Source organism: Zosterops lateralis (genome assembly GCF_965231275.1).
Source record: "Zosterops lateralis genome assembly, chromosome: 24".
NCBI lineage: Eukaryota > Metazoa > Chordata > Aves > Passeriformes > Zosteropidae > Zosterops > Zosterops lateralis.
In genome coordinates, this window is record NC_139784.1 from 53,688 (window position 1) to 79,976 (window position 26,289).

Here is a 26,289-nt window from a genome sequence, read left to right on the forward strand (position 1 = left end):
AAAAATATTATCTCGGCCCATTTTTAACAATACATGTGGTACATTTATTGCAAGCAGAAGAAACAGTAGAAAATGCTAAATATTTTGATTTGCCATAATTTTCTTATAAAAATCAGGAACTAAGTGACAGCTTTAGTGTCAAATGATGCTGAAGCATTAATTTAGAAGAATTAAGGACTTTAGTTAAAATAGATATTGCTGAGGTAAGGTAGTTAAGCTTCCTTTTTGTTAACAGAGGCCGGATTGAAGGAACTGATAAATCATGGATCCTGTCAAAATAGGCTTTTGCATCCTGACTAATCAATAGACTCCAAGAATACAATACAAACATAAATCAAACAGTCCTGGAAAAACAGGATTCAATTGTCACATTACACTTAAGGTTAAAAAGTCAAAGCTGAGGAAGACAATCTTCCTTCATCATTTTGAGACCCCGCCCCATAAAAAAAACCACCGACCCATTTCAAAGAACAAACTATGCATGCTTAATGGCTTTTTGGCTAATTACCATACGAAGCGGGGAATGGGATGTACCAGAGTTATAATATGCATTTGTGTTTTGTGTATTCAATATTCCTGTACATAAAAAGACCCTGTGATCACCTGTAAATTGCGCGTGTGTATTTGGGAGCTATCCTGCACGCTGCCTGGCGTCATAATCAACATACACTTTTTCACTTTAAACTGTTAGAGAGTCTTTGTCCGTCATAATTGGATATTGGTTTTAGATCAATATCCATATTTTTTTTAATAATTCAATGCACTGTTGCAGACAGAGGTTACAGATGGCCTGCCTGAAAATTTTCCTGTGGAGGCTATTGGCAGCAGGCAGAATGAAAGAGAAACCCCTTTTAAACAGACATTTCAGAGATAATACTGAATTAAAACAGCCATGCAGGGGTTCAGGGTGGATTTTCACTATCTTTTATCAGTTAGTCATTCAAATATTTTGATACAGAATCATTTACATTCAGTCAGTTGTGAGTCGTTCAAGAAGCGAGGGGTGGAGCTCCCTGCGTTGCTGAGTGGCCCATTATAAGAAGGTGAAGCAGGTATGGATCTCTTCAGTTGTGAGTCATTCAAGAAGCAAGGGGTGGAGCTCCCTGCGTTGATGAGTGGCCCCATTATAAGAGGTCTGTAGGGAGCACGGGGACCCGGAGCGCGGCGAACAGGAGCGGGGAGACAGGGGCGTGGCCAAGGCAGTTCGCACAGGCAGGGCAAGCAGGCAGGGTTGCTAGTTCTCTGCTGGTAAGGAGTACTGTGTGTTGTGTCGTTCGCGGTGTTTCTACTGGCTGTTTGGTCTTGAGGTAATGGTTTCAACACGGTCAAAAACTGTTGCTGGTATTAGTGTATGTAACCAAGTGGAGCCCTCCAAAAAGGATGTGTCTGTACAGACCTATTCCTGCCCAGAGTGTTTGAGCTTATCATTAGTTTCAGGGGATAATGTGAAGGAGGCGTGCCTGAGGTGTGAGCAAGTGAATGACCTTCTTTCACTGGTGGCTGAGCTTAGGGAGGAAGTTGAATGATTAAGGAGTATCAGGGAAAGTGAAAGGGAAATAGACTGGTGGAGTTCAGCCCTTCCATCTTTAAGGGATGCCCATCTGGACTCGGAGGACTTGTATGACTCCCACTCCCAGGCAATAGAAGAGCACCCGGTAGATGAAGGGGAATGGAAAAGGGTTCCTACTCGGGGAGGTAATAATAAAAACTTCTCCCAACTTCCATCTCCCAGCCAGGTGCCACTTCAAAACAGATATGAGGCCCTAGCTCTAGAGAACCAATTGGAGAATTTAGAGGAACATTATCTGCCCAGTGAGCCTCCCTATTTGGATTAATCTGTAAGACAAATCTCCACTTCTAACAAGAAGAAGAAAAGAAGGGTAATTGTAGTAGGTGACTCCCTTCTGAAGGGAACAGAGGTCCCATATGTCACCCAGGGACCCACAGGGAAGTCTGCTGCCTCCCTGGGGCCTGGATAAAGGATATTACTAAGAGGCTTCCTGGGTTGATTCAGCCCACTGATTATTACCCACTGCTGATACTCCAGTCTGGCGGTGACAAGATTGAGAAAAGGAGTGTCAAGGCAATTAAAAGGGACTTTAGGGCATTGGGTCATGTGGTTGATAAGACAGGGACCCAGGTAGTGTTTTGCTCAGTCTCTCTGGTGGCAGAGAAAAATGATGGAAGAAATAGGAGAACTCACATCATTAACAAGTGGCTTAAAAGTTGGTGTCATCGACAGAATTTTGGATTCTTTGATCACAGCGCAACTTTCACGGCACCTGCTCTGTTGGAACCAGATGGGATACATCTCTCTGTTAAGGGTAGAAGGTTCTTGGCTCAGGAGCTGGCAGACCTTGTTGAGAGGGCTTTAAACTAGGTTCGAAGGGGGAAGGGGATGCAGCTAGGCTTCCTGGAAGCAGGCCCAATGGTGCTAAGTCTGAGTTAGGGGTGAAATCAGTAGCCTAGCTGAAGTGCATGTACACCAATGCATGCAGCATGGGTAACAAGCAGGAAGAGCTGGAGGTCATAGTGCAACAGCAAAACTATTATGTAGTCGCCATCACAGAAACGTGGTGGGATGACTCACATAGCTGGAGCACTGCACTCGATGGCTACAAGCTCTTCAGAAGAGACAGGAAAGGGAGAAGAGGTGGAGGGGTGGCCCTTTATATTAAGAAGGTTTTTGACTCCATAGGTATTGAAACTAATGAAGATGGAGTTGAATGCCTATGGGTGAGAATTAAGGGGAGAGCCAACAAGGCTGACACCGTACTGGGAGTCTGTTATCGTCCACCCAACCAGGAGGAAGAGGTGGACAACTTATTCTACAAGCAGCTGGGGACTGTGTCAGGATCATCAGCCCTTGTTCTTGTGGGTGACTTCAACCTGCCAGACATCTGCTGGGAACTTAATACAGCAGAAAAGAGACAGTCCAGGAAATTTTTAGAGTGCATGGATGATAACTTTTTGTCACAGCTGGTAGATGAGCCCACCAGGGGAGAGACTATGTTGGATCTATTGTTCACAAATAGAGATGGGCTGGTGGAAGATGTGGTGGTTGGAGGATGACTAGGGCAGAGTGATCATGAAATTATAGAGTTCTCAATAATTGGTGAAATCAGCAGGTACATCAATAAGACTTTTACATTGGACTTCCGGAGGGCAGACTTTGGCCTTTTTAGAAGACTTATTCAGGGAGTTCCTTGGGAAGAAGCCCTTAAAAACAAAGGAGTTCAAGAAAGCTGGGTGCTCTTCAAAACAGAGTTTTTGAGGCACAGGAACAGACTGTCCCTGTGTGCCGGAAGACCAGTCAACGAGGCAAATGCCCAGCCTGGAAAAGCAAGGAGGTTTTGGATGAAATCAGGAATAAAAAGAGGATGTACCATTTTTGGAAAGAGGGCCAGGTCCCTTGGGAAGTATTTAAGGGGGCTGCTAGAGAATGTAGGAAAACAATTAGGGAGGCCAAAGCTCAATTTGAACTCCAAATGGCGACTTCTGTAAAGGACAATAAAAAGTGTTTCTATAAATACATTAATGGTAAAAGGAAAGGTAAGGCTAACCTTTGCTCTCTATTGGACAAGGAAGGAAACTTAATAACTGCTGATGAGGAGAAGGCAGAAGTGCTTAATGCCTTCTTTGCCTCAGTTTTCAGTGGGAAGACGACTTGCCTACAGGACAACTGTCCTCCTGGGCTGGTAGACAGGGAACAGAATAGTCCCCCCATTATCCAAGAGGAGGCAGTCAGGGAACAGCTGAGATGCTTGGATGCTCATAAATCTATGGGCCCAGATGGGATTCATCCCAGGGTGATGAGGGAGCTGGCAGATGAGCTTGCAAAGCCACTCTCCATCATTTACAATCAGTCCTGCCTCACTGGTGAGGTTCCGGAAGACTGGAAACTGGCCAATGTGACACCCATTCACAAAAAGGGTAGGAAGGAGGATCCCAGTAATTATAGACCAGTCAGTCTGACCTCAGTACCTGGCAAGATAATGGAACAGTTTATACTGAGTGTCATCATGCAGCACCTACAAGATGGGCAGGGTCTCAGGCCCAGCCAGCACAGGTTTAGGAGAGGTAGGTCATGTTTGACCAACCTGATCTCCTTTTATCACCAGGTGACCCGCCTAGTGGATGCAGGAATGGCTGTGGATGTTGTCTATTTGGACTTTAGCAAGGCTTTTGACACTGTCTCCCACAGCATACTCCTGGATAAGCTAGCAGCCCGGGGCTTGGATAGGAGCACTCTCTGCTGGGTTAGGAACTGGCTGAATGGCCGGGCCCAGAGAGTGGTGGTGAATGGTGCTGTATCCAACTGGCGGCCAGTCACCAGTGGTGTTCCTCAGGGCTCTGTGCTGGGACCAGCTCTGTTCAATATTTTCATTGATGATATGGATGAGGGTATTGAATCTTTCATTAGTAAATTTGCAGATGACACAAAGCTGGGAGCATGTTTTGACCGCTTGGAAGATAGGAGGGCTCTGCAGGGAGATCTGGAATGGTTGGGTCAATGGGCAGAGCCCAACAAAATGAAGTTTAATGAGTCCAAGTGTCCTGCACTTTGGCCACAATAACCCCCTGCAGCATTATAGACTGGGGACAGTGTGGCTGGACAGTGCCCAGGTTGAAAGGGACCTGGGGGTTCTGGTCAGCAGCCAGCTGAACATGAGCCAGCAGTGTGCCCAGGTGGCCAAGAGGGCCAATGGCATTCTGGCCTGTATCAGGAATGGTATGGCCAGCAGGAGCAGGGAGGTCATTCTTCCCCTGTATTCGGCACTGGTCAGGCCACACCTTGAGTATTGTGTCCAGTTCTGGGCCCCTCAGTTTAGGAAGGACGTTGAGATGCTTGAACATGTCCAGAGAAGGGCAACAAAGCTGGTGAAGGGACTGGAAAACAAGCCATATGAAGAACGACTGAGAGAGCTTGGGTTGTTTAGCCTAGAGAAAAGGAGACCCAGAGGTGACCTTATCACTCTCTACAACTTCCTGAAGGGTAGTTGTAGACAGCTGGGGGTTGGTCTCTTTCTCCATGCAGCAACTGACAGAATGAGAGGACACAGTCTTAAGTTTCGTCAGGGGAAATATAGGTTGGATATTAGGAAGAAATTTTTCACAGAAAGAGTGATTAAATATTGGAATAGTCTGCCCGGGGAGGTCGTGGAGTCACCATCCCTGGATGTGTTTAAAAGGAAACTGGATGTGGCACTTGATACCAAGACCTAGTTGAGGTGTTAAGGCTGGGTTGGACTCAATGATCTTGAAGGTCTCTTCCAACCTACACATTCTGTGATTCTGTGATTCAGTCGTGTTATAAATGAGAGAGCCAGATTTGAAAAATAAAAAAATAAAGTTTATTTTCGCATAACAGCAAACATGGAAAGCCACGATAAAAGGACAGCCTTGACCCCGGGATCGAGACTGGGTGAACCTATGGACAGGCCTCTATCGCACCTGTCCTCCCCCATTCACAAATCCGACCACCACGAGTCCAGTTTTTATACTATTTATTTTCCCCCAGGCAGGGTTCCTTTGTCCACCTTTGTTGCGATTGTATATTCATATGTCCTCTTTTGAGACTGTATTCCTTCTTGTCCTGGGCTGACAGTGCTCTCTATCCCATAATCCCATATCGTGGACTCCCTTGTTATGTCTAAGAGGTGTCCCATCCCCGTTAGGGGGGCGGGCACTTGCCTGCTGGTGTTTTTTTCCGCTGCTGCTTTTGCTTTGGCTTCCTGCTTTTAGGCGTGCTTTTTGCTGTCTCACAATTTTCTGCTAGTTTCTTTTTTTGTTCTTTTGTTTTTTCTTCCTTTCTTTCTGCCGCCTCTGTGCTCTGTTTGTTTTTTTTCCTTTTCCTCTTCTCCCTTACCCCCCCCCCCCCCCCCCCCGCTTTAAGATTTAGGACCGGCACCCGGAGCTGATCTGGCTGGAGGAGTCTGAGGAGGATCGAGGATCGCCGGGGCTCGTAAAAGAAGCTCTGCGCCCTCCCCCTCACAGTAACCTGAGCTTTTCTGTTCTTTTTTTTTCCCTTGTGTCGGGGGGGGGGGGGGGGGGGGGGGGGGGGGGAGGTGTTTATTCATTTGTTAATAAACCGTTTTTTTCCACTTTGTGTTCAAGAGATTCCTTCCCAAACCCAGGGTTGGGGGGAGGGGTGGTAGAGGTTTTGTTATTAGGGGATTTATTGAAGGTTCTCCCCTAATTCAACCCAAACCAGAACACTTCTGAATAGGTTTCCAGCAGAGCTGATGAATTGATGAGGTTTCCGAGAGGGCAACATTGGGTGTGCCCAGTTCTTGAGGCTTATCTGATTTGGGTCTCCTTGTTTAATCACCATTAATGGTCCATCTCCAAGGTTGTGACTCTCTTTTCAGTTGTTGATTTCTTTTCTCTCTCTGCTGGAGCCACCCATCTCGGAATGCAAACTCAGCCTTCTCGAAATTGGCTTCTGCTTTCTTATTTTTATATTACTTTATTTTAGCACAAATTATTTAATACAGTACATTCCCCATAACAGTTGTGAAGGACATGGGCTTTTTGATACCTGAGTCAGTCCACTCTATTCAAACAGATCATCGCAGGAAAAATAAAGGAGCAGAGGCACTGTCCCAAAGGTGGCACTGTGGTGGAACTTCTGCATCCATCATGGACAATTGTTGGGAGTTAGGTTTGCTCCTTTTTTACTCTAAAGAATTTCTTTTCCCTATAAGTTACTGAGGAAACTGAGTATTGGGTGTTTAAGTGTGCTTGAGCAAAACAAAGAGGTGGCTGAAAGCTCGGAGAGGGAGATAACCACACAGGTTGTATCAGCAAATGTCATGATCATGCACCTCTCTTCTTTGAGCCTTGGTTCAAATTGGACTTGGAAATGACAATCACCAAGTGCAGATGCCAGACTCTCTCCCACACAAATCGCAGAAGAGGTTCTATTCTTTACTTGTAGTTTAAGTTCAGTTGTACTCCAGTTTGAGTGCTATTAGCACATTATTAAATCATTATTAAATCCATAAAAATATCAGAGAGTCTGGTAGTCTTTCCCCATGTATAAAGTTAATTCCAAAAGCGAAATACTTTAAAAAAATCATAAACATTTACAACTTTTAGATTTGTCTTAGTACCAGATGCTTAAATGAAACAAGTCTTGTAAATATAAAGTCATTACTCAACTGATGGGTAAAATTTAATGGCAAACCAGTAATGTCTCTTTACAAGCCATTTTGATACTGAAAGTAATCCAAAACTTTACTGTATCATAAGTATTTCCACAATTGCCCTGTTTTTTAAGCACTTCCATACTTTATTTTCTTACAGAGCATTCTCTTTACTTTTTCTAGCTATATTAAATTGTATGTCTAATCAGTGTTAAAATGGGAAACCTTTGTTATTCTTGGTTGCCTTTCTCCAGGTGCTCAAGACAGCCTAAACCAGAGGAAAATGAAAGTCAGCTTTGGAACTTAGAGCTACAAAAGACCTTTAAATTTTTACAAAATTCTTGTTTAATTGTTCCCATTAAATATGGACAATCACATGAATTGTCAGGAGGAATGTTAGATATAAATGAAACACATTAGACATCAAAAAGAAGGAGGAAAATAATTCAGGAAATGCAAGTTTCAGAAATTAGGAAAATTTACATGATATCAAGTATGAAGTAAAGGTATTTAATTAAGAAGTTCTCCATAAAAACAATAAACAATTACAAGAAAAATGAACACCCACACCCCACCCCCCCAGAATACAAATTCTGGTTGTTGGGCTTTAGTCTTTTAATTCTTTAAAAGTTTGTTGCAGTAAAATTGAATTGGTTACGTGTTTTATGTGCCAGCTATCCCCTGATTATTTATTTCAATAAGATGTGAAATTGCCTGTACTGGCACTTATGAGCTTTTTCTGGAACCTCTAGAAAGAATGCTGGCATCTCCTTAAAGACTTTTTAAATAAAGTTTTTGTTCTCATCTAATTCTAACAAAGTCACTGTGGTTTTGTTAAAAATGGACGGAGATAATATTTTTCTCCTTAAAATGCTTTTATTAATCAGCTCTTACAAGGGTGTCTCGAGGGGGCCAGCATCCGGGTTCGCCCTTGAGGAGGAGGGTTCTGGTGAGCTTTGCAGCCGGATGTTCCTGCAAAGCTGGAGAACTCTTCCCTTGCTGGGAGTCTCCAAGAAGTTCTGAGTTCTGTTTGTTTGCTTCAGGGTTTCACCTTTCTTTTGGTATTTTTAGGTTACAGCGAGTTACAAAAATTGGATTAATTAGCTCTATTGATGCTCTAGGGTATATACAGCTTAGTACTGGTTTTTGTGGGTTTAAATCTTACTTAGATTTATCTTTATAGGGGTTTTTTGGTGTTAAAAAGGGTCCCAGAATGCGTTTGGGATTTCTAATCTACATGTATGGGGTTGCCCTGGGGGCGCAGGGACTGTAGGGGCTGCAGCAGCCTCATGGTCATTTCGCAACTGGTACCAGCGAGACGGCCGCGCTCCATGGAGAGAGGGTGTCTCGGAGGTCCCGCGGGCTAGATGGTGGCGGGGGGGGGCGCCAGTGGCGGCGCTTTAGTGGCGAACTGCCGTGGCTCGGGGAAGCAGGTTCTTTTTGGAGCGGGGCGGGGTGGGGGCCACCCCATCGGCAAAGCCATGCCGGCAGTGGTGGCGATGTGCTAGGAGCCGCGGGTTCTCCGCGCTGGGCTCGGGCCGGCTCGGCAGCCCGTGCCATGCAGCGGCGGCTCTACGGGCTCTGGGGAGCCGGGCCGGGGTGGGACAGACTGCTCCGTCGGTAGAGCTGTGGCTACCCAGCGGCGGGGGGGGAGAAGGCGCGGGTGGCCAGCATTCCGCGGGGATTGGGGCTGGGATAGCCCACTTCAGGGTTTGTGTAGGTTTTCTTAAAGTGGTCCGGGGTCTGGGGGGGGTGCAGACTCTTTCAAGGCAGCGAGCAGTCCACTCTGGCGTCGAGGGGGGGGGCCTGCGGGCGGCTTCCAGTGACCAGGCAGCACCCCCCTCACTGCCCCCTCCAGGGGGACTACGGAGGTGGCTTTTTACTATTATGTTACAATTTAAGATTATTACATTTAAAATATTAATACACTTATTCTATGACAATCAAGGGTTTCAATTCTTCAAATCTTTAACATTTCTAATTTTAATTTTTATCAGTTTTTTTTCCTTTGAGCTGATCAGGAAATTCTACATACCCACCCTGTTTACTAGAGCATTGCTAACAGTGAGGCACTGACATATGCAAACCAGGTTAAGGAGCTGGATTACTTTTTAAGGTGCAATGACAAACTAAGAAAATCTCTAATTTCTTACATTTTCTGTAAGAAAATGCTCTGCTTTCACTTGCAAGATTGTGTGCAATGACCGCTCATTTTTAAAATTTTAGAAGGTTTATTAAACCTTAACAAATACAACAAAGGACAGAATAAGGGAAAAGGGCAGCGCCCTGGCAGTCCAACTGCCATGTGCTCACCCACAGAGTGGCTGCTCTGCCTGGTGTTGCACCAATCCACCCTGCCCCCTCCCAAAGCCTGTCGTCAACTCTTCTTTGCCGTTCATTGGTGGAGGCTTCTTTCATGTAGCTTGACTGGAGGTCAGAGGTTGCCATGCCGCACCTCCCCAGAAAGAAGCCTCCCCTATTCACAGATGCCCCATGCAAGGGCTCTCCCTCCACATGTCCTTGACAACCCAGGCTGTCCAGTGGCAACAATTGAGAAAGGGGAGAAGGGGACTATGGGGAGAACAGATGATGTCCAAACAACAAATCACAATAACATAACCATACTTCTTTTAACATATACAAACTTCTTTATCATATACACAATATTCATCCTCTAATTGTGAGAGCCAATCATCATATTACCCGTCTATAACAAAGAGGATTTTGGATTCTGTGGGTTAGAGCATTGAGCATTTACTCATACAGCTGTGATGTCAACGGGCAGGGCTGCATCAAAAAGAGGAGGAGGCTCAAGCTGTTTCCCAAACCAGGTTCAGTGTTTGAACAAAGACCAGCTGAAGCCTCATCCTTTGAGGAAACTTTCTGGATTGTTTCTTCTCTCAGGGTTCAAGACCTACAATCACATTAAGCCATTGGATTTTTAGGTGCCTATCCCTGCTGAGTTCAGAAGGATATTGGGACTCCTAGAAACCTGCTAGAACATAGCCGCAATTTAATTTTTTTTTTTTTTTAATCTTGCATTCCAGACACGAATTTTAAAGAGGTGCTTGTATTATTGATTAAAAAGATATATTTTCAGCAGTCCTTGTTGTTCCACAAACTCTTTCAGTCTGTGTCCCTTTTCCCTCTCTTCAAACTCTGTTTTGCCTCAGAACTATTCCTGAATGTGACGATTACTCCAGTAAAATAAAATCATCTTCAATCCTGCAGTACATCTAAGCCACACTAATACCTACTCTGGAACATCTTCTGTGAACAAGGAGAGTTTTAATTGAATCAATGAGAAGTAAAAAAAAAAAAGTCGTTATGAAACTTGCTTGAACTTCTATTTTTATTGATATAGCTATCACCTGGTGAGTCAGGGATCAGTCACTTCCCCTTTCTGAGTGTAACACACATGTTTATGTTTGCTCTTTGCCTTGTAATTGTAAATTTGCTGCCTCCAAAGTTCCTACTCACAACCTTCAATTTGATCTTGGAGTTAAACTATCCATTTCACAGGTATTTAATCTATTTTCTATTAAAGAGGTTTTCTTCTTTCTTCCAATTTGGATTTTTTAATGGCTATTTAGGCAAACTAAACTTCATATTTCACTATGTTTTGTCAACAATGATTATTGATTAAAAAAGAGATTACCTCCCTGTTCCTGATGTAACACTGCTAAATTGGATTATAGAACAGGGACTCCTGTCCCTCAGCCGATAGAAATGGTTGTATTTCTTTAAAAGGTTGAAATAAAATGCAAATACAAAGGTAAGAAAACTTTCTCTATAGTAAATAATTTATTACCGTAGCATAATAATATTCTCCAGAGTGTGAATTTGCAGTCTTTTGCAAAACCAGACACTTTTCCTTCCCATTCCAGGTCCTATTACAATCCATTGCCCATGTAGTGAAGAGAAAAATGAGAATGCATATTTTAAGTAGCTATTTTCCCAATGACTGACAGCTATTTGTTGTCTTGCAGATCCATTTACCAAGGAGCTGATTGTGATGCTGCTGCTAAAGTGACGTTACTCTTTCAAACAGTTACAGGAAAAACACCACATGTAAACAGGATTTAAAAGACTTGCAATGACTGGGAACAATGGGAAATGCCAAGCGAGTGGAGCACGGCCACAGCTCCTACGTCTGTAACACAACTAATGTTCTCAGCAAAGCTCAAACAGCTGGAGTGAGTCCTGTTCCTTTGATAGATGTGCTTCCCCTTCTCCATGGGTTTTGGCAAAAGAAGAACTCTTCTGGTTCTGTTGGCTGGGGATGCAGTGACATCTTGTAACTGCCTGGATAATTACAAGCTGGGACTTTCACAGACTCTCTCCCATTAGCTCCAGCAGTGCGGAATTCCTACAGCATGACTTGCTTTTTCCACTTCCAGCATATTGCCTTCCATCAGAGCATGGGGCAAAACATTCTCAAACAGACAAAAAGTGACTTGCCCATTCTGACACATTCCTTACAATATAAAATCGTACTTTGAATTAAATTTTAATTAATTAATGATCATGTCTCTTCTACATAGACCATTTTTAATTTATTTTTTTTTAAAACACTGTCCCCCATCTAGCCATTATGCCAAAAAAACTATGTCTGGTAGTTACTGAACGGACTAAATTTACTTCTTATATAATTTTGAAGAGTTAACAATGCTACAGATTTGACAAGCCCATCAAAAGGAAAATTGCTTTTTTAGCTGTATTGTAAACAATAGCTAATCTAAGCAAGCAGACTCTCCAGGTTTTGCATGATTTGCATACAGTTGCTTGAAAAGGTTTTTCACATATTAAAACTTACCAACAGTACTGTAAGGATTTAAAAATTCCCATTTTAAGCAAAAAGACACTGAGGCACTGCAGTTCTTAGAAGTTTATGTGTAGTGAGAAAACGTTATTTACACCTTATACTTTTCACAGTAAGTCAAACTGTATAAATGAAGGCTACATCATTTTACAGCCTTTGATAAACAGGCTTTGAATGCTGAGGAAGCTGTTGTACCCTCAGATGGGCAGTAGAATCAACTTCAGAAGTAGTCATGCAGGTGTCTTGGAGAGCAGAACAGCAAGATAACTGTGCAGATAATTGGCAATCAAAATACTTATTCAGTGATTGTTCTCTATCTCAAGGCTTAAGAGAAAGCAGCAGCTTTTCATCTTGTTAATGTCGCTTGCTTTTCTTCTTGTTGATGGAGAAAGGAATTCTAAATCACCCTTCATTCTTCATTTACAGATCTGACTCTGAGAAAAACAATTAAAACTCTCACGACCTTCGAATTCCACCAAGAAGCCTAACCAAGTACCCTTTTCACTGTTTTTTTATGCTCCTGCTTTTCTCCTACTTTAACTAAAGCCAAAACAAGTGTATTTATGTCACACAGTCCTTTTTGAACTTGTACTGTTATCTTTTAAAGTCCAAACACTGGCAGCTAATTAATTCCAAAGACCACAGGTCAAAGTAACTAGTAGTGAAGTCGACGGCATTTCTATTGATTATGTCCCAAAACTGCCTCATCTAATTGGAAACAGTTGGCTAGTAAGTTGTGTCTTTAACTAACTTCCTTTAACCTTTAAAATCACACGCTGTGGAGATGCCTGTGGTCCCCTGATGTGTGTCTGAAGTCACATTTAACACTGACATTCTTTGCTTCTGAGGTTTCTTCTGATTAGAGTTTGAGTGTATAAAATTATGTGATCCTGTCCACAATTTCCAGCCAAGAGGACCAGAGCACACCAGTGCTTTCTCTCAGGTGGAGTGGGATGAACTTTCAGGAAAGTTCTTGTATTTAACATTCTCTAACAACTACCATGTCCTCAATAAAGGGGAGATTTTCCTTTGTTTTATAAGGGAGAATGTAGGAAGAAGGAAAACAATTGCTCAGATCTTGACTTGAATGCTGACACACAGAGTTGAATCCATGGAAAGCAACTAGAAAGTACAGCTGTTGTTTGGAAGTGAAGCTAGAAAAGAGCCTGAAGACTTCATTGCACTGTACAGTAAGATGCCTGGAGCATTTGCATCTCAGCAAAAGAACTGATCAGTGTACAAATTTGCTGTATAAATTCTTATAAGCTTCTTTTTAAGGCTCAGATTTGTACATTAACTTTCTCTTTCTTGCCTGATTTACACATTTTCTCAAATATATGAACTTGAAACATATTGCTTGATACACTACAATTCTTTTTACTCTGTGATGAGATGGTATAATTTTGTAAATTTTAAGGGACTTAATATCCCCTATGCTGCTGGTTAACACCGCACTGGTTGTTGTTCATCACTGGAAACCTGATCCCACATATGTGGGACTGTGCTTACTGGTGTTCACATCTGGGCCTTCCAAACTCTGTACTGACTGCATGAATTAGAAGTAGAAGGTAACAATTAAGCATAAACTCTACATGATAATTTGACTGGTAACCATCCCAAGTGAGGAGCATGCAGCATATTTGGTCATTCCTGAACAAAATTACTTACTAAGCAGACACTGCATTCACAGAACATTGGATTCCTCCTTTATCCACCTTCTGAGTCAGGCTTATGCCTGGCTTCTGGGAATGAGGAAACAAAAGCTTTCTGGTGATTCGTTTTGCACAAACTGGTTGTTTTCAGAGTAGTGGTTTTTACCACAGAGTGAAATGAAAACAGCTGCCAAGTGCAATTTGATTCAAAATGGCAATGGCCACTGGTCACAGCCCAGACATGTTGGTGGCTCTGCAAAACCCTGACCTCTGTTGTAGTGCAGCCCCTCAGCACATTCATGTTCCTTTAACATGAACATTTAACACGGAATTGTGACCTTTACAAGCACCGCTGTGTTGGATCTGAGTGGCAAAGAGCAGCTCAGCCAAGCAGTCTCCTCACTCTCTCTACACTCTGCTAGCTACAGCTTGTAGACAAACTCACCACATGCCTTTAATAGAGCTAAGCATGGCATGGTGGATTCTGCACTGCCTGTGCTGTTGAGCTCCCAAATATATTAGAGTGCTTCCCACGCACTGTGGATATTAGAGCCATAGTGCTTGGTTACAAACATTCAATGCAGATGATTTGTAAGTCCCAAGCAGCTCAGGTCTGCTTTTACCTATCAAATTGAGGGATTTAGCCTCTGAGGGCAGTATTCTGTGCACCTGCCATGAGGTGTGATGTAGACACTGCAGCTCACCAAGCTGCTCTAGTCTCCTGTTTTTATTCAGAACAGGGAATTTTAGGTCACTGTTCACCTGACCCAGTTTAGATCTGCCAGCACCCAGTGAGTGCACCAGAGCTGACACAATGGGAGGCTCAGGCTGTGCTGACATCTTGAGCTGACTTAGGTTTATCAGATGAAGCACATCCTGGGGTCTGGGTGTGATATGCTGCACTTACATGTGCTATAAACTGCTTCTGAAAATAAAAGGGACATTCCCCTTCCACACCCTCACATTAGCCCATGATCCCGGGCTGATCAGTGGGCTGACAGGCAGCTCACCTGCCAGGGACTAGTTCAGAATGCCCTAGTGGCCTGCTTTGGAGGTGCTGCCTTCCCTCTGTCTGATACCTTGGTATTCAGCAGGGAAAATAAAGGGGATTAAAATAATGAGCTTATTTTATATCCTTCTCCAGATGAATTCATTCTGAACCAGATCTCATGGAATTTTCTTGATGAGTCTTTTAAACTTAGCATGCTCAGTTCAGGTTTAGAAGAGTTGATAAAAAGTGGACATTCTTCATGCCCGTGAGAAAGGGCCTCTGGTTACTACAAACTGTGCTTTCCCCAAAGGCCACATTTCTTTTAGATTAAAATATAAATAAATAAACCACATTCTGATCTTCACTGTTTAACATCGGTAGTACAAGCTTTGCTGAGCTTCCTTTGAAGAGAAAACACATACCTGAATTCAGGTCAGGTCACTCTGAGAGGGTTTAAGTTCCAGAAGGAAGGTGACTCCAGTCTCCTTTTCCCTGCTGCAGTGCAGTGTCGCTCTGCATTATCTCGGCTGCTGTTTGCAACTAAATGGAGCAGCCCCCCTGAGATCCTCTCATCTCTTGGGTGAAAAACAAAAGGAGAGAAAAATAATTTCTTTCTTCAAAGCATCCTGAGAGTTTCTGCTCCAGGTGCCTGTCCTGTGCTCTTCACTCAAAGACAAAACCCCAGTAAACACAAATAAAACCTCACTGAAATTTAAAAGCCGTGTGGATGAGGCAACTGGGGACATGGGCGAGTAGTGGGCTTGACAGTGCTGGGGAAACGGTCAAACTCAACGAGCTTAGAGAACTTTCCCAACCTAAAAAAATATGTGATTATGTGATTCAGTGATTATAAAATCGCATCTCTCCCCAGCACAGTGAGGGAGTGGGGACAGTGCTGGTTCTGACTCCAGGGAAGGGAGTGGTGGGTGTGGACAGCCCCGGGCTACTGAAGGGATGGGACAGCCCCAAAGAAGAGGGAGGAGAGAAAACAGCACTGAGTGACCACTGCAAGCAGGGGAAGCCTGGTGTGTGGAAGTGCTCCAGCCAACACTTCCAAACAACCAGTGGAGCAGAGACATCATTATCCATGGGACATGAAACCAAAAAACACAAGGAATAAATACAACATCCCCCTCACCTGGGCACCTTGGAACCTCCTCTGCTGCAGGCAGCTTAGTGTCATTTCAGCTTTATATTGTTGAGGACATAGGGAAAGACAAGTTTTGCTTTTCCCAATTGTGAAGAGGAAAAAAATAAAAGGAAGAAAAGAAGTGGGGAAGGAAATTTTATTTCCAAGCCTCTAAAAGGATCTTACAAACCACAGAGTAAAAAAAGCGCATATATATATATATACAGACATATTATATATATATATATAATTGACAGGGTCCTGTTAAGCAATTCTTCACATTATCTAATGGTGACAGGAGATACCACGTAACCATATATGTGTTTCCCTGTAATCCGATAACTGCCAAAAGTTTACAAAACTCTTCTCAGACAACATTTCTTCTAAACTGTACAGATTTCTTTTATCAATAGCAAAGGAGAAGGAAAAAGTACAAAGTAATTTGCACCAGAAAAAAGATAAAAAGAACCCTCTCATAAGCAAGGTCTTCCAGGTCAGGCTGGGTGAGAGCCAAGTTTAACAGCTCCTGCATGACTGTGGGAGCTCCTTCCCAGCCTCTCCATGACACAGAATTTCGTCCATCACCTATTACTCCTCACCATCCCACCCATAATGCCCCATGTTACCCTGCTCCCACCGTGCCCAGGGTCTCATCACTTCAAAGGAGCCTCAACCCTGCCCAGTTGCACCCTCAGCACTGCTCCTCCATCACCCTGCCCATCAATCCAAACCTCAATCTTTATTTGTTAGGACTTCCTAACACATCTGCCCATCCAGAAGGAGTTAATCCTAGACCTCTATCCTCACCAGCAACACAGCTTTCAGCTCAGCATGCTATTCCAAGCAGCTCTGCAGCAGGAATCCAGCTGCGGGGGATGAGAAGGAATTCACGCTTGGCTTTTCAGGATCTAGCTCCCACATCAGGAAGGCATGGGCCCATGGACAGAACCAACTGCTCCAAACCAGAAATGATCTCAGGAAATAAGAGAGAAATGGAGGTGGGGCAGGTCCATGTGCTCCAGACGCTTCCTCACCCTGAAATGTCATGGCAGCTTTTGTAGGTTGCCAAAAAGTAAACAAAAACCCAGTGGTACCTGGATCCCCCACCCCCCAATAGTTTCTTAAACACTTAATGTCCAGCTTAAGTGAAATCAACAGATTTTAAAATCCACACAGGTGTCAAAAAACAGACAAAAATTTGTTTGTCCCTGTTCTTGCAGCAAAACCTACCCCAACTCAAGCCTCAGAGACAGAGGCCTAAAGGCAACATATCTTGTAGGGCTGTGTCATCCCACTTCAGAGGTCCAAGGGGCTCTTTGGATCCCATTCCTAGCAGGGAACCCTCGTTAGGGACCTAACACCTCTCACTGTCACCAGGCATCCTTCGTCCCAGGGATATTGCTGCATGCAGCTGATGGAGGATGGCTCAGCCCTGGGAATCCCCAGGGCTTTCTGCACAGCTCAAAAGCCAGGCAGAGGATTAGCCATACACTGCCTTCCCCCTTCTACTCCACCTCCTCATCTGCAACACCCTACATGGGAAACAGGCAACCACACACACCCCAGCCAGCTGTGTGAAAAAAGTATATATTCAGCACGCTCTCAGTACAGTATAGCAACAAAAGCTACCACCATTTCCTTAAAAAAAACCCAACAAAACGCAAACTTCAAAACAACCACCAAAACTTCCAAATCTTTCCCACCCTGCCGCATAGATCCTTGGCCTTCTGGGCCCAATAAGCCACCAATGTCAAGTGACCCCAGCCCCATGCCATCCCTGCCTGGCAAGACACAGAGGGTGTCCCCAGATCTCTGGTAGCATCTCCTGCCTAGGCACCCAACTCCTCCTGTGGTTCTGAGGGTGCTCCCACCAGAGGGGCTGGACAAGCAGTTTGCTGTGGTGCTCTCCTGTGCAGTTATTTGGGGGACACACACACCTAAGAAAATGGGACAAGCTCTGGCTTACAGAACAGGGAAGCTGCCACAGCCTCACTGGGGCTGGACACAGCCCTAGAAATGTGCAAGGGAGGAAGGGGGATTCCACTGCTGATCCTGAGGGTCCACGGTGGGATTGCCACAACAGTATCACTGCTGCTTTCTGCTGGAGGGAGGGGATGAGGCCGAAGAGAGGGAAGGAGCAGCACAGTGGCGGGGCTGGGAGCTGGCAGGGTCCTTGTCACTGCACACAGAGGGGAGGTAGATCAGCTTTGGAGACCTATTGCCTGGGAGGATGTCTTTGTGGACACAAACTCAATTCCTGGGTGGAAGAGCATGTTTGCAGGGCCTGAATGCCTGTGCTTGCCTTCTCCCAAGGCAAAAGTGTCTTGGAGCCTGTTCATGCTGCTGGAAAGCTCTCAAACTTGTGCAGCAACTTCCCTCAAATATTTTTACCCCTGAAACTGCTTCCACAGCTGCTGCAGGCAAAACCCCGGCAGCTGTGGACAAGCCCAGAGATGATGGCAGTGACATGTGGGGCAGGAGGGACCCTAGGTCCCTCCTCTTGCCCAGCTGGTTGGACCCTAACCCTGACCCCAGTCCCTCTCCCTGCCCTGCCACATCAGTCCCACTGCCACCCCTGCCCCATGCGTGGGGATAGTGTGTGTGATGCTCTCCATCCTCCCCCCTCCCCAGGTCCCCACCCCCAGCGTCCCCTCTGCCATTAGTCTTGTTGCTCATTCATCTCCATGTCCGACACCAGGATGTTCTTCTCGGCAGATTCACTGGGGTTGGAGTTGGTGCGACTGTAACGAGCGCTCTCAAAGGCGCTGCGCTCTGCACTCTGTCGACGCTTGTACAGGAAGAGGACGACCCCCAGCACAGCGCACAGCGCCAGCGTCGACAGCACGACCACTGCTATGGCTGTAGTGTTCTCTGGCAGAGCTGCAGGGAGGAAAGGCTGTTGAGAAGCAGACAGATGGCTCCTGCTCCTTCCTCAGCCGGCAGGAGAGCTGGGGCTGGTGGGGCTCCAGCCAGACCCATGTTTTTGGGCAGGGTCATTTAATCATAGAATGTCCTGAGTTGGAAGGAACTCACAAAGGCCACCAAGTCCAACTCCTGAACCTGCACAGGATACCCCAAGAATCCCAGCCTGTGCCTAAGAGTGCTGATCAAACACTTTTGAGATCTGGCAGTTCTTGAGCTCGACCACTGCCCTGGGGAGCCTGTTTCTCCTATGGTGAGTCAGAGCAGGACAGGACTGGAATGAGATTAGCTCAGTTGGCTGAGCATGATGCTGGTAACACCAAGGTTGTGGTTTTGATTCCCTTATAGATCATTCACTTAGAGCTGGACTCAATGATCCTTGTAGGTCCCTTCCAGCTCAGCATATTCTGTGACTCTGTAAATCTGCTTTGCTGTTTTGGGGACACCTTGCCCCTGGGAGACCTCCTAGAGCTGGGCAGACTTCCTACGTCTTTCCTGGTGTATATGAAGATTTGGCAGCTGCTTGAGATGGATCTTTGGGATCCTAACAACAGACATGCTGGCCATCCCCCAGCCTGACCAGGAAGTGTGGACACATAAAGGAGAGTGTGGCAAGCAGCTGGGCAGAGACACACCTTCATGGAAGGAAGGCTCCTGCTGCTCAGGAGTCCTAAGCCAAAGCCAAAGTCACTTGGGAATAGCATTCCCCACCCGCAAACCCCAATCCTTTGGTTATTTACACAAGCTGGGCTGTGGCACCAGCTCCCAGTCCTGGTTTCCAGTCCCAGTATTGTGCCCAGACGCATGGTGTCACTCACCTGCCCTGGAAAAGCTGCTCTCCTCCGCTGCAATGGCAACAAGACAGGTGAGTGCATAGTCATAACATCCTCCCATCTTCCCACCACCAGCACCAATGGACTCACACCCTGCACTGCTCCCAGTGCTGCACCACACAGGCAATGGGTGATAAACAGCTGGGGTAGTCCTCTGGCTCTGCTCCACCAGCCTCATCCTGCCCCAAGATGCTGACCCAGCCACTGAGACATGCACAGCCCATCACCGAGCCCAATGGAGACCTGCAGACCCCAACACAAACCCATACAAGCCCCTGCACTGAAATTACCCAAAACATGTGTTTGGTGCTGCCAGTGGGACAGCTCTGCTGCGTAGCACCCTGCCCCAGCCCCCAGCTCACCCTACATCAGCCCAGAAGCCTCAGAGCAGAGGGGGCCCTACCTCGGGGGATCTTGCAAATGACCCCCATGGTTACGTTTGTGCAGGAGCCTAGACGCCACATGCCGTTGCTGCTCTGGATCCAGTAGCAGCTGTTCTGGCTAAGCATGCTGGGCCCCGTGTCGTGCTGGCCCCAGTTGGAGTAGTTCACGGCAGTGTTGTCATGCCAAACCAAGGTGCCACCTAGGAAATGGGAAAATTAAGCTTGAGGAGTCTTAAGAAGACACTTCACTTTTGCTCCACTTCAGAAAGTACAAGGAGGTGTGACAGGGCTCTGGGCAATGCAGTCTAATGGAAGATGGCTCTGCCCATGGTAGGGAGTGGGACTGGATGAGTTTTAAGGTCTCTTCCAACCCAAACCAATCTGCGATTCTGGGATTCTATGGTGGGGAGGTGTGATGGGGAGGACCACGGGCTACAGTGCACCTTTCCAAATCTGCAGGCTCCAGTGCCTTGGAGAAGGCTTTGGGTTTCCTATCCCACCAAGCCAGAGGAGGACAGACACAGTATGTCCAACGTGGCCTGAGATACTGGTGCACCTGGTCACCCTATGGCATGAGCCTTCCTTACTGGTGCCACCACCAAGGGCTTCCTCTGCTCACTGCAGACTGGGTGGGAATTCATGGAGGTGTCTAGGGGAGTATCTCAAACCTCATTCACTCCTTTGTACCTTTAGGGTTGAAGGTCATGCCCAGCCAGGCCCCCTTGGAAAGGCCCTCGTATGCCTGGAGATGCTCCCACACAAAGACATTCTCCATCTCATCCTGGATGGACAACACTGTGCCGCCAACTGCAGAGGGAAGACTGTCATGGAGGAGCCCAGAACTGAGAGGATTGAGTTAGGGAGCAGTAGTGTCCAAGAGGACAAAGTTGAGGACCCACCCATGAACCACATGATGATTGGGGAACCCTAAACGGAACAGCAAGGAGACAATGGCTGACCAAGGTTGGACACGGGCACAGGGACAAGGGGGCTCTGCTGCACCCACAAACATCCTGGGGATCCCACTCTCTACCATTTCCAAGGATGTATCACTCTCCTTTACCACCCCAACCTCCTCATACCTTTCTGGCATTTCCTCATGGCGTCCTTCTGCCCAAGGGTGATCTCCATGTGGAAGGTGTAGCAGTGGTCCCGGAAGGGGATCCAGGACGAGTCCTCCAGCGATTTGGGACAGCTGCCACTGTAGGTCCACTTGTGTGTATGGGGGTGACCTGGGGAGCACATGGTACATTAAAGATGTGGTGGGGCACAGGATGTTGGGGTCCCACAGCACACTGGGGCACCCAGACCCACAAGGACATGCTCCATAAAGTCCCTGGTGGGATGCCATTTCCAATCGTTGGTCACACCCCACCCAGACTACCCCAGGCCCCCCGGCCAGCACCTATTTGGAGCTGGCAGATGCCCCCCTGCAGCTTGGTGTCACAGCCAGTTGTGCGCCAGCTCCCATCCGTGTCCATGTAGGAGCAGCCAGGGATCTGCTGGGGCTCCCCATCCTGCCAGTTAGTGTAGATGAGGTTCTCCTCCGTCAACCATGAGTAGCTCCGGCCTCCCTGGAAGACCACAGTGGGGAGATGCCTGGGGGGCTGCTGTGACCCCTCTGGGGACCAGTGCCCCAGGTGCCTGCCCCATTCCCTCACCTCATTGTTGGCCAAGCCAATCCAGAGTGGAGCCTGCAGGCTGCTGACAGCCTGCGTGAGGAAGGCCTGGCTGTAGGGGTTGAGGATGGTGGCAAGGGTGGCATTGAGGGTCTCGCAGAGCAGTAGCGCCTCGTGCCACCTGAGGGGTTTCTGCAGGATGCGGTAAGTGCTGTTGTGGTAAAAGAGGGTGCCGGTAGGAGAAGGGGGGAACAGTGCCTGCGCAGAGCTCAGGGACGGGTCTGGAGGAGCAAAGAGACATAGTCAGAGGGCACAGAGGACACTTCTGCATCCCAGGTGGGTCACTCCCTTGTCCACCCCTACCCAGACCAGGCTGTCCTTAGCAATATTGTGCTGGTTGCACCTGGTGATATCCTGGTGCAACTGGGGAGGGCAGAGGCACATCCCTAGGGATGACAAGTCAGTGACACCCTAGCACCATCCCCACCCGGGAGCTCTCCACCAGGATGTACATCCATGTGGGACACACTGAGCCACGCTGGTGTGCACAGGTTTGGGGCTGTCCCAGAAAAGGCTGGGACCAAGGACCCACCTGCCCAAGTTAAGTCTGTCTCCCCAGTTCTCCCCAAGCTAAACCCATTGCTCCAAGCTCCCCAGTCCCACCACAGCAAGGGGCACCAGGATGGCAGTGGCAGATCTCCAGCCAAGAGAGCTGAGGCTGTCCCTCATCCCTCTCCTACCTATGCTCTGCTGGCAGACATAGCCATGCTTCTCCTCCAGGCAGCTCCGGTCATCCCAACGTCCCGTGAAGAGAGGGGGCGAGCCATGCCACACCACAACACAGTTGGTCTGCACAGCCAAACCACAAGGTCAGCACTGCCCTTAGCACTGTTGTGCTACACCACAGAGATCCCCATGCCAGAAACCCCCACCCTGCAGGGCTGCATCCTGCACTGCCCTTAGAGAGCCACCCCAGCCTGCTAAATCTTTCCTTTTCCAAGGCTGGGCCTGGTGCTGAGACCTTCCTGGGGGATGGGGGTGCTGTGGGGAATCTCCCTCACCGGCTTATCACGGGGGCTGGAGGAGCTGCAGCCTGAGGGCTCTCCAGGTGCCCAGCTCACGTGCCGCAGTGGCTCCCCCTCCACCCACTGGAACTCCCCCTGGGCATCGTGCAGGCCAATCCAGAGATCAAAGGAGATGTTGGGCAGCATGGATGTGATGAAGGCTGCAAGTGACAGGTGAGATGCTGAGGACCACCCCTGGCAGGTAGAACTCTGGTGGAGTGGTGGGGCAGAGGAGACCTACCCTGCTCCAGGGGACTGCTAATGGTGGCCAGGATGGCACCCTGGCTCTCGCACACCTGCTTCGCCTCTGGCCACTTCACTAGCTCGCCTTTGTTGTGGCCATTGAAGCTGAAACACTGCACAGGCAGGGGCACAGAATGAGCCAGGAGGTGCAGTTGCCCCCAACCCTGAGCCCTGCACCCTTCCCACCCAGCAACCCTCTGCAGCCCCATTCTGCCCCAATGGTCCTGCTCTCCTGCATACCCTCATGCCTGCCACCCCCCAACCCCTCTGGCCCTCCCACATCTCTCCTGGCAAACCTGTGCATACACCTCACCTTCCCCATCTCACAGCACATCTCCCAGCATCCCTGTAAATGCATCCCCCAGCACACCTCACAAAACATGTGCAGGCATCCCTCTCCATTCTGCTATTTTACAGCCAACCCCTCTGTGCCTCTGCAGGGCTAATGGAAGACCAGGAAGTAGCCATCACCTCTCCATCCTGCCATCCCCTCTCCTATCCTGCTGTCCCTCCTCCCTGCAGCGGTACCTTGCTGAGGAAGGGCAGCCAGCCTTGGGGACAGCCCCCACTTGTGGCAGCAGGTACCGGGGAGAGGGAAGGCTTCACAGCTGTCCTGTTGCTCCGCTTGCAGATGTAAGGCAGTGCTGTCATGCACTTCTGGTCCCCCCAGTCCTCTGTGGAGAGTGATAGGCTGGGGATGATGCCCCTCTGCACCAGTACCACTGCCCCAGCCACGCTGCCCCAGCCCCTCAGAAACCCACGCAGAGCCCTGCCCTGCCCTCACCTCGGCTGGCTGTCATGTACACACACTTCCTGTCCTTGCTGATGGCCCGAGGCTTGCCTGGTGCCCAACAGACAAAGTTGAGGAGGGACCCATCAGACCACCTGGAACAGCATCAGGAGGAGCACGAGGCTGAGCACTGACTTGGTGAATGGGACCACTTGAATGTCCTAACTGGGAGCATGTCCCACCACTGCCCTCTTGGGTGAGGAACCTCCAGCCCAGCAGCCCAGAATAAGACCCCTGAGATGCAGTTGCTGAGTCAGCAATCTGAGAGATGGGGACAATAGTGTAAGGACATGCAGGGACATAGTGGTGTGGGGATGTGATGGGGACTGTAGGTGGGGATGTCCAAGGATACGGTGGCTATCTGTGACTTACTTGAACCTCCCGTCACTCTCGTAGGTGTGCAGCCCAATCCACCAGTGCTGCTCCTGGCCCCTGGAGAACTGCATGCCCAGAGAGGACATATCAGTGCCCTTCAGGGGCAGGGGGATCTTTGGGGGCAACTGAGGCTTCCATGGGGATCAGAGACCCTTCCCCAGCTTACAAAAGCAAGGCATAAAACATCACTATGCTGAACCCCCAAACCACCCCCAGGTATCAGGACTAGCCACCACACAAGTCCATCATGACCCCAGCAAAGCCTAGTACCCCCAGATATTGTCCCTCCAGAAAAGGGTCAAAGAAGACAAGGAAGAGCAGCCCACTAGACAGCAGAGCCCACTGGTGCCCCAGGAAGTCCCTGTCCCCCTGGTACCTTCTTCAAGTTTTGGCCCAGGAAGTGCAGCTCGGCCTCACTGTGCACTGACGTCAGCTCAGCCTGGAACCAGCTGCAGATGCGCTGTGCCTGCAGCCATGTTGAGTGGTGTTCAAAGAACTTGTATTCGGCCTCCTGGTACTTCACCCACTCTTTGCTGCCTGCAGGCAGGAACTGGTGTCACACTGAGGCTGACACCCCTGCCATGGTCACCCTGACCCTTGGTCCGTGCTTTCTGGGTTGCTTTGCTTTTGTCCCTCTCCCGCAGTGGAGCTGCAGCAGGATGCCTGGGTTCCCCTCCCACCCACAACCCTGCCCAGGATCCATCCTCCTCTGAATAACACTGCAGCAGACACCCATGACCACCATCAGGTGGTCTATGCATGACCTGAAGTTGAGTCAGGAGAGGTTGAGGTTGGATATCAGGAAAAAGTTCTTCCCCCAGAGGGTGGTCAGGCACTTAACAGGCTCCCCAGGGCAATAACTATGGCTCAAAGGCTGCCAGAGCTCAAGGAGCATTGGGCCAACACTCTCAAGAATAATGTGGGATTGTTGGGGTGCTGGACCAGGAGCTGGACTGCGTGGTCCTTCTGGGTCCCATCCAACCCAGAATAGTCTGTGACTGTGTCAAAAGGCTGTGGCCAAGACACCTTGGGTTGTGATCTCCGGCTCCTTCACATCAGCACCTGAAGAAAGGGCAAGGAGAAGTTGTCAGTGAGATGCAGGCTGGGATGCTTCTCCACAGACCATCCATAGGCTACAACAGCAGGATGCCCCTCCTAAATTCCCCCAGAAGTGAGAGCAGCTCTCCTAGTCCCTGAATTAGAAACCACCCTCCCTCTTCCCAAGGATTCTACCACCCACAGCCCAAGCTCCTCCAGGTCAGTCACAGCTGATGGGTTTGGGGACCCCTTTGCCAGTACCTTTGGGTAGTTTGCAGATCCAGTCCAGCTGGGCTTCACACTGCATCGGCATCCACTGCAGGGAGGCCAGATCCAGCACTGCGCAGCTCCGGATGTCATCGTCATCATAGTTACTGCGGTCAAAGTTGTGATAGAAGAACTGGGGGGTTGAGAGAGATGGGCAGTGTTGGGCATTTCCACCAGCACCAGATTTGCCCCTTTCACAACCCAAATGCCCCCTGGACTCACCCCAAGCCCGTCGCTCCACCTCCAGCTCTGGTCACCAGTGGGATCCCGCCGATTCAGGCCAATCCAGAACCAGTGCTGCTCGTGGAGCCCTGGTTCTGACTCCCTATGGGGAGTCAGGGGGACAGGTGAGTACACAACCCCCTTCAAACTGAAGGGGTTCATATTTATATACAAATATATAATTATAATCAGGGCTTTTTCTGTTTGTTTTCAAAGCCTGCCATCCCCACATACCTGAAGGTAGGAACTGGGATAACAGGCATCCTATCTCAGGGCTGGAGCTGCTTTAAATCCAAGCTCCATCCCCAAGTTACACTGAACTTCCTGCACATCTCCCATATCAACCACACCAACTGATGCACCTTCTGTACACCAGTCTGCGCTCAGAGAGATCCATCCATCCATCCATCCATCCATCCATCCATCCATCCATCCACATGTGCCAGAGCACCAGGGAGAGCTGTGGGCTTGTGGCAAGCACACTCCAACAGTGGGACACACTGAGGCTGCTAGCCTCTCACCCAAAAATCTTGTTGAGGGTATTGGCAACAAAATGCTCCTCCTCATAGCTTCCAAGGCTGAGCAGCTGGGCCCCCAGCTCCCGGCAGAATTCCTGTGCAGCGATCCATGTCTTCTTCTCTTGCAGCTTTTCAAAGTTGAATACCTGGGAAAAGAAGAACCCACAGCATGGGGAGCTCAGCAGCAGAACAGGAGCAGAGCACTGTTCCCACCAGCAGGCAGCCACATCCCAGGGCACAGTTCTGCCATCCAGCCCCAGCCAGGGTTGTGAG

At 48.1% G+C, this 26,289-nt stretch overlaps 1 protein-coding gene across 1 annotated transcript in view; it reads right to left on the minus strand.

Annotated features, from left to right (window-relative positions):
• Positions 1-15,775: 15,775 nt before the first annotated feature.
• Positions 15,776-26,289, minus strand: part of MRC2 (mannose receptor C-type 2) — a 29,138-nt gene continuing 18,624 nt past the window's right edge. Inside the window, exons 13-30 of the mRNA XM_083877687.1 lie at positions 26,020-26,162; positions 25,499-25,601; positions 25,271-25,409; positions 24,998-25,033; positions 24,348-24,508; positions 23,969-24,036; positions 23,591-23,691; positions 23,335-23,480; positions 22,805-22,919; positions 22,561-22,724; positions 22,240-22,348; positions 21,542-21,780; positions 21,286-21,454; positions 20,963-21,112; positions 20,568-20,687; positions 19,901-20,080; positions 19,483-19,509; positions 15,776-18,622 (exon numbers count right to left, since the gene is read on the minus strand). Coding sequence (XP_083733813.1) covers positions 18,402-18,622; positions 19,483-19,509; positions 19,901-20,080; positions 20,568-20,687; positions 20,963-21,112; positions 21,286-21,454; positions 21,542-21,780; positions 22,240-22,348; positions 22,561-22,724; positions 22,805-22,919; positions 23,335-23,480; positions 23,591-23,691; positions 23,969-24,036; positions 24,348-24,508; positions 24,998-25,033; positions 25,271-25,409; positions 25,499-25,601; positions 26,020-26,162 — 2,391 coding nt within the window. The 3' untranslated portion in view covers positions 15,776-18,401. The remainder of the gene's footprint in view (positions 18,623-19,482; positions 19,510-19,900; positions 20,081-20,567; positions 20,688-20,962; positions 21,113-21,285; positions 21,455-21,541; positions 21,781-22,239; positions 22,349-22,560; positions 22,725-22,804; positions 22,920-23,334; positions 23,481-23,590; positions 23,692-23,968; positions 24,037-24,347; positions 24,509-24,997; positions 25,034-25,270; positions 25,410-25,498; positions 25,602-26,019; positions 26,163-26,289) is intronic.